Raw genomic sequence first — 8531 nt, forward strand, 5'->3', positions numbered from 1 at the left:
GTGGAGGGGTGTGGGGGAGGGTGTACTGGTCTGTGGTGTGGCATGCTGTGTGCAGGTTTGGAGCTAGTTACCATAGAAAGAAAATCCAGTTCACTTCTTTGTCACCCTGTTATGTTTGAAAGACTGTGTCAGCTCAGATGCATGTCAGCAGTGTTTTGGCTCTAGCTTTGATAAATAGTAGTAAAAGTGTAAAAAAAAAAAAAAAAAAAGTAGTGTGTAAAGAAAACCAAATATAATATGTAGCACAGTGACACACACCCACAGTATTTACATGTTGATTCTTGTTGGGAGTGGCTGTTGAAGGTGATAATTTATTTCTGGGTTCTGAAAGAAGGGAAAAGGGAATGTATAAACAAAGGTTTGGTGTTTGTATGATGTGTCAAAACTTTTAATGGCAAAAAGACGAGTAATGTTGGATAAACAAATGTGTGGACCCTTCTAAGATAATTCACATTCATATTTGTTCATTTCACTTTCTCTGTGTAGGTTACTTCTGTCTAATAAGTGAGACAATGTAGAGGTTTACGCACAGTCCATATTCTGCATGACACATTATGCTTTTTGGATTCATATTGGACTTGAGGCTTGATTGATGCTCAGTCATGTGCGCATGCCTTTACCTTTGTAATTATGACCCATGGATTACAATAAAAAGTAATGTAAAAAAAAATTGTACTCTTTTTGTTTGGATTACTTATAATAGTATGACTTTCTAATTAAAAAAAACCCCAAAACAACCGAAGCTTACACAGAGACTCATTCTTATGAAAAATTAAATTGACATCTACTAAAAGCTGTAAAGTCTGATAAGAGTATAAACTAAATATTTAAATGTTGCTTTCATGCACAGACAAATAATTTGCATGTAATGTTATACAAATTGGTTCCCAAATATCTGTCTTTGTAAACTAAAGAATCATGCTCTACACAGATTATACCCTTAAAGTGGTGGGCCTCTATATCTACATGATGGGGTTTGACAATGGCTATAACATATAAGTTCCACTTGATTTAAAATGTGTGCAGGGATGTATATAATATTACCCAGAATCCTGCAGGCATAAAAACCTGATATATAAATAAATATAATGATATTTGTTAATTAATAATCGCCTAAAAAACAATCACTGTAGTCACATCCTTGGTATTTCTTCTGGCAATTTGTGGGGGTCTTTACATTATACAATTAAATACTTACACATGAATAGTATTTCACTGATTTATTCCAGTATATTTAGACTTAAATTGATTCATTTTACTTTGAAACAACATTTAGATTTTCACGTCACGAAATTAAATATACAGAAAATATAACAGTAAACGAAATAAGTTAAATAATACGAAAAACTGAAATGAAAAATTAAATATCCAAAGTCCTCAATTTCCTAAACGAGGATGGGTGACATTTCAAACATCAACATGTGACATTTTTATTTAATTTAAATATGATGGAATTTCTTGCAATAAATCAATAAGTGATTGTTGTTTTTTTACGTACCAACTGACAAAATTTGACGCTAACTGTCCCGATATGACCGTCCTGTCGCTGCTGTACCTGGCTCTACTTTAATACAGCATATCATGGGTTAAAAAACGTTTACGTTACATTTTCATTTAAAATTCCCGGTACTCCGCCATATTATTCCCTTCCGGAGCCCCGCTTCCTGCCGAGACGCAACTCGATCAGAAACGTACGGACTATCGACATCTCATGGTTCCGCTGTGGAAATGGCCTCTTCCAGTCACCTAGCTATAAATGCCAAATGAGCTGCTACTTTTCGGAGTCGGCCGAGAGAAGGTAGCCCTGTTTGAGCCACTACCCGGGACTATTGGGAAGTTTGTTACCGTAATTTGAGGAGTGACTTGGCAGAACAACAATGCCACATTTCCTGTGGCCAGAGCCGCTGTCACCCGCTCAACTCAAGCGGTTGGAGGACCATAAATACAGCGCCTCTGGTCGATCCCTGTTCGAGCCACCGTGTCAACTCTACTGGAACTGGCTCATCCAGCAAATTCCGACATGGATCGCACCAAACACTCTGACTATTGTCGGATTGCTGGTCAATATCCTCTCCACGGTGGTGCTGGTGTATTATTGTCCCACGGCAACAGAGGAGGTGAGTTAAAGCGACCTTGGCCAAAGTTTCTACACGGGGACTATCCCCTATTACGTGCCCTTCTCTAGTATGGAAAGAACGCAAATCCTCCATTCAGAAATTGCGTGAGTTAAAGTTACGTGGCCACCTGTGCAAACTTCACATGCCTCAAAAGCCATCATTTAAGATATTCTTCGAATCAGCAAAGTCTATTTGTTAATTCGGCATGCATTTGCGCCTCACAGCTACTCACATTTTAACAACATTTCCACTTCATTAATGGGGTCACACTGTTAGCTAACGCCCACAGCGGTGTATTTTGGCAGAAGGTTTGGGCAATATCAAACGAATCACTTCGCAAAGTTGACGTTTTATTGAAGTACTGCCCTGCTTTATGTATGACAGTGTAAGCCGAATTAGAGACTGTCTCAGGCTGATTCGGGAAATATCTTAAATCAAAAGGTATTACGTTTGGATGGCCACATTAAAGCGAGGACGCTTTAAATGGTCGGATTGTGATCGGATTGGGTGACATGGCTCCACTACGGGAGAGCCGTATCGGCAATAGACGTGTCCGTCATGTGGTCTTTTCGCTTACGTTCTTGGAAAGTTTTCAGCTTTGACGTGTTGTTGTCAGTCCAGGCTCACGTGATGCGCTGTTGTTGGTGGCAAAACACAGCAATTTGAAGGAAAATGTTGTTGCTCTTGTTCAATTCTTCATTGGAGAGGTTGCTAACCGTTTAATAACAGTGTTGAATTAATAGAAATAGCACAAAATGAGCAGTTTAGTTGACTAATGTGAAGTGGCTCCAGATTCACCTTTTAATGTAGTCTCAGCTGTATTATTCCTTAAACTTTTACCTCAAATACAATAAAAGGCCTTGCACTAAACAGCTGACCTGTGATCCACTTAATTTGTGTGACCCGGTTCACTGTGGAGCAGTGACCCAAGCAGGAAATACATAGGTGTGTGTGTGTTTATCAGATTTTTCCACTTGTCCAATTCAACCATGAGAACCTTGCGACTAAGTCCACAGTCCATGCAGCATGCTGTTACTGTCAAATTCCACAAGTGCAAAGGCATCTCAGTTCCAGTTATTCATTATTTAGTGTCGAGTAAGACAAAGCTGGACTGTGTCCACTCTTCTTCGTGGACTGAGAAGGTATGAAAGTCCCATGCTTGTGCAAACAAACTCACATTAGAGGAATTCTTGTGACCCAATGGACACAGTTTAGAGTTGTCCCTAAAGTGACCTCTGTGATAACCCTAAAAAAAGCGGACTCTGTCCCCACCAGTGCTGGGGGCTTTTAAGACATGGACTTTGAAGAAAAACAGCTGGAACTCTGAATATTTAGGACAGCATGGGATTCTTGAGCTCTCTTGAAACACAGACTGTCTTTGTCTCCCTCTCTCACACACTCGCAAACATACACAAATACTCACACACATTGAGTTGTAAACACACTGTGTTGGCCAGCTCTAGCGTCCAGATGGTCTATAACCTCCAGCCTAGTAAGAGGAACTGAGCCTGTCCAGTCAGCTGGAATCCCTCCTTCTCCATACTACACAGATACTTACAGTGTGTGTATATCTCAGGACACATCGCTGCCCTTTGCTTAAGGACTGCAACTAATGATTATTGACTAATTACTGTCTCAATGAGTCATTTGGTCTATAAAATGTCAGAATATAGTGAAAAATGTCCATCCTAGAGTATAAAACCCAAGGGTATTCAGTTAACAATCATATAAAATGGAGAAAAGCAGCAAATGTTCACATTTGAGAAACTATAACTTGAATTTATTTTACATTTTTTACTTAAATTACTTAAACGTTGCAGATTATTTTTCTTTCGACTGAAAGATGAATTGATCCTGATTGTGTGTTGCTTCGACAAAAGACAAGGCCGTGGTCCTTCTTGAGAGCAGTGATCCCTAAAATAAAGTCTCCTTACCTCCCCACCCCCAGGCTCCATCATGGGCCTTCATCATGAGTTCTCTGGGCCTGTTCATCTACCAGTCTCTGGACGCCATTGATGGGAAGCAGGCGAGGAGGACAAACAGCAGCTCAGCTCTGGGGGAGCTCTTCGACCACGGCTGCGATGCAGTCTCCACAGGTGCAACTGAACCTCAAACTTTAAAGATAAATTAAACTCCGCTGCAGTGCATGGATGGATCAGGGAGAGGCTCTGTCATTTCATTAATAAGATATTCATTGTTTGTTTTGTCTTTCCCTCTTCCTTCCTTCAGTCTTTGTTGCCGTGGGAACATGCATTTCATGTGGAATAGGAAGATACTCAAACTGGATGTTTTTCTGTGGTTTCATCGGGATGTTCATGTTCTTCTGCGCCCACTGGCAGACCTACGTGTCCGGGACCCTCCGCTTTGGCCTGTAAGTCACACGTTCAGTAGTGTTGGGTTTCTCCAGTAATAATACAGATGCTGCTCTGCTCTTATATAACTTTCAAACTTCTTATATTGTCACTAATCTCACTCCTCCCTGTTGCTTTCCTCACAGGATTGACGTGACAGAGGTGCAGGTCGCCATCATGATCATGTATTTGATGACGGCTTTCGGAGGCGTGAGCCTTTGGCAAACCACGGTAACTGAGAATGAAATATTTTGTACAGATGCACAAATACTGTACATACACAGGAGCACTTTCATTTTCACCTTGAGTGTACAGTCCACTAGTTTTTACACTAAGCAAATCATCAAATCAGTTCCTAGTTTTTAGTCGTCCTTCTAGTCTTTAAATAGAATTTGTGTTTTACTTTTACTCTGTGCTGCCTTTGGAGGCTTGACTTAACATCACATGAGAGAAGTGAGAAGGTAAATATGGATAGCTAACGCCATGGCAACAGGTCACCTATTGGACATGATCTGGCTCAAAAAGCTGATGATGTCACCTGCATTTTTTTTTTTTTTTTGCTTTGCCCTCCCATCACGCTCGGCATGCCTGCAGCTTTCATAGAAGCACCTTTCTTCTTTCTAGAAGGAGAATGCTTTGTGTCTTCACATTGATTTGACCTTCTCGCGTTTCTGTAGTTGCCCATCATCGGACTGAAGATGTACGCCTTCCCCATCGTGGGCATCATCGGAGGAGCCCTCTACTCCTGCTACAACTACTTCCATGTCATTTTGAATGGAGGTGTTGGCAAAAACGGCTCAACTGTGGCTGTAAGTCAACGCACACATTCACACTGTACGCAAAGTCTGCAGATATATATAGCAGATAATATAGCATGATGCATGCTTAATGATATTCCCTCTGTTTAGGACACCAGTGTGCTGAGTCCGGGTTTGCACATCGGCCTCATCCTCACCCTGGCCTTCATCATTTTCAAGAAGTCGTCCAGCCACCTGTTTGAGCACCACCCCTGTCTCTACCTGCTCGCCTTTGGCATGGTCATCTCCAAGATCTCCAACAAGCTGGTGGTACGTTCATCTTGTCTTACTCAGTTGTAATCCGTACGATTTCGCTCCTGGTTGAAAGGGTGACAACCATGGTTACCGTAGAAACAGCAAGTGCGGTTTAATACTACAGCGAACACTCTTTGAGCAGCTACTTTTGTGGTATATATGTTTACAGTGCAGCCAAACAAACAGTGAAGCCAAAAAAGATTGCTGTCTCTGCTAGCATCTGTGATGAATACATTGTGTTTCCTGTGGCTGCTTCACAATTAAAGTCCCCTTTCAGCAACAGTTGGAAATTAGCAGTAACTTAATACAGCTCTGATACAGTTGTAGGACAGTAAACGGTGAGTCTATAATAAGAAGGTAATTTTAATGGTGGGAGCGTGGGAATGGCGGACTCCACCACTAGCAATAATAATAACTGTATACACAGATAATTACATAATGTAAATACATTGATCATACATACAAATACATTCTGACCATAAATAGCATCAAAAAAGTATTATAACTTTAATCACTGTGTATGATTTAAATATGTCAACATTTTTAGGCTTGTTGTTTCTCATGTTTCCTTTGTTTGTATTTAATCCAGTTATGAGTACAGAATGTATTTAATCAGTGTTTTCTTTACCTCATGTGTATCCCCGTGTCTCTGTAGGTAGCACACATGACCAAGAGCGAGCTGCACCTCCCGGACACAGCCTTCGTAGGCCCCGGCCTCCTCTTCCTCAACCAGTACTTCAACAGCTTCGTTGATGAGCACATAGTCCTCTGGATCGCCATGGTCAGTGTTTGACTCATTTAAAGCAGTGTTAACGGTTCCTTCCTCTCACTCCTAATACATATTTGATGGTGTGAAATGCCCTCCATGGTGGCTGTGTGGATACTGTGGTGTTTATATAAACTATACATCGATGCTTCATGAGGCTGCACCCCTGACTCACCCAACTAACAGAAGCAAACGTATCTTTAAGGCTGTTGAAAAACATTGCCAAGAAAACTGTCGTTCAAACAGAATAAACAACCAAACATTTTGACTCACATTAACTACTGCTTTCTATTCTTTGCACACCTGATTGCATGTAGAGCTATACATTGTGATGACAACTTAATTGAACAAGGTGTGGAGGTGTGCAGTGAAAACTTGCAGGGCAGGTGACAAACTGTTTCAGTTGTACACCTAAACACAGTGGTTTTTCAGTCCTGTTCGTGGGACTCTGAGCTCTGCTGGTTTTCACTTTTGCCATCTAATCAGGGGCTCATTACACCTGTAGTTCAAGGTTCACTTCACAGTTCCTTTTAGATGACTTGAGGTAAACCCTCCTTTGACATTTATGACGTGTTATCTTTCCTGGCTTTGCTTCTAATCAGCTGCTCAGCTTTGATATGAAAGAATGGACGTTGGTTTTGCCACTACAATAAATAAAAAAATAAATAATTACAACTCTTGCTTTAGAGGCATCTTATAGCCATTTCAACCATAAACCCACTCTGTTTGATGTAGAATGGAGATTCTGTTGCATTAGGTTTTCATAAGACAACCAAAGTCATGTAAAAAATGGAAATATGACTGTCTGTACCAAGCTTAAAACAGATTCATATATCTGATATTACATCAGCTGATGGGTGTGGAGCTGCAACAACAACAACATCCCGGGTTTTTTTTTTTCTGACAAACTGTCTGGTATGAATGATCAGAAACAGGTTGAATGCATGGTGCTGTGTAGTTCGCAGGGTTTCTGTGCGAACGTAGTGCTTGTTAGGACAGAAAATAAGCAGTTCTCAGGGTCATGAGGAGCCAGAACAACAACTAGTGCTGTTAGTTAGAATAGACCGCTGGCATTATTATGAGGAAACTAGAAAGTCCCTGCACACCCAAACAGGTGTTTCCATTTATTCTGGCTGATTAAGCCTCTTCTTGTATTATGGTTGGCAGTTAGGTGAGCATGGCATTTTTACTTGTCATACTGTTGCAGTAAAAGCACAGGTGTTACTGTTGTACGTGCTGGCTCACTGACTTTGCTTCCTGGGACAATTAAATGGAACATTAAAGTTGTCAGGTACACCTGTGCTTTTCCTACTATGGCAAGTCAACACGTCTGCTGTGAAAAATGTCTATAAGAATGACGAAAATGTAAGTTGAAGGAGATGTCAATCAAGTCTGGTCTGTGCACACCCACACAGTCCTGAAGAAAGACTTAATCAGGGAAAACAAGTGAAAACATCTGTGTGGGTGGACCAGGGCCTAAATGACATGCACACACAGCATTAAATGAAATATGACGTAATAATAATAATTATATTTGTGCAGCACCTTTCAAAACAAATCTGGAAGTGCTGAGTCAAAGGAAACAGACTTCTAGATATACCATGACCTGGATGACTCTTTTCAAAACAAATGGGAAAATGAAACCAAAACAATTCAGCACTACAATTGTATAAAATCAGACAAATAAAAGTACAGAGACACTTCAGAGTTTCACTTTGCCTCATGTTTCATAATTGCTGCTCTTGATCTTTCACATTAATTCATTAAATATCACAATATAGTATATTTTCATTTATGATGTTTGATCTTCTCCATCTTTCTTTAGGTCTTCTCTCTCCTGGATTTAACACGCTACTGTACGGGCGTGTGCCTCCAGATCGCCTCTCACCTGCGCATCCACGTCTTCAGCATCACGTCGTCGAGCCAGGCCCACCGCGACTGACGGCTTGCCCGGCGGGAGGAGGCGGGGGGGGACGCGGACCTTTCCCCGCTCCTGAAGGCAGACGACCACGAGGAGACACCCTCAACCCCGAGCCACTGCAGCCTTGACAAAGTGACCACTTCTGATTAAAACTGCCTCTCTCACACCAGATGGAAAACCAACTCGACACTACAAACCAAAAAGAAAAAAAAAAGAAAAAAGGTTTTGAAAAGCATGGATCTATTTGATGGAAAATAACGCAGAACCAGAGTTTCCCTTGAATTCCTCATTGGCTGTTGTAGCCAATAAGCATTTTAATTCAAA

General features: G+C 41.0%; 1 protein-coding gene across 1 annotated transcript; it reads left to right on the top strand.

Moving 5' to 3' along the window:
- The first annotated feature begins 1861 nt into the window (after nucleotides 1-1861).
- chpt1 (choline phosphotransferase 1) lies at nucleotides 1862-8531 on the top strand. The gene is made up of 8 exons (XM_070929111.1): nucleotides 1862-2117; nucleotides 4066-4213; nucleotides 4347-4488; nucleotides 4615-4699; nucleotides 5146-5277; nucleotides 5377-5535; nucleotides 6176-6301; nucleotides 8112-8531. The coding sequence occupies exons 1-8, from the start codon at nucleotides 1878-1880 to the stop codon at nucleotides 8226-8228; spliced, it is 1149 nt and encodes a 382-aa protein (XP_070785212.1). The 5' UTR covers nucleotides 1862-1877; the 3' UTR covers nucleotides 8229-8531.

Source organism: Enoplosus armatus, chromosome 22, assembly GCF_043641665.1.
Source record: "Enoplosus armatus isolate fEnoArm2 chromosome 22, fEnoArm2.hap1, whole genome shotgun sequence".
NCBI lineage: Eukaryota > Metazoa > Chordata > Actinopteri > Centrarchiformes > Enoplosidae > Enoplosus > Enoplosus armatus.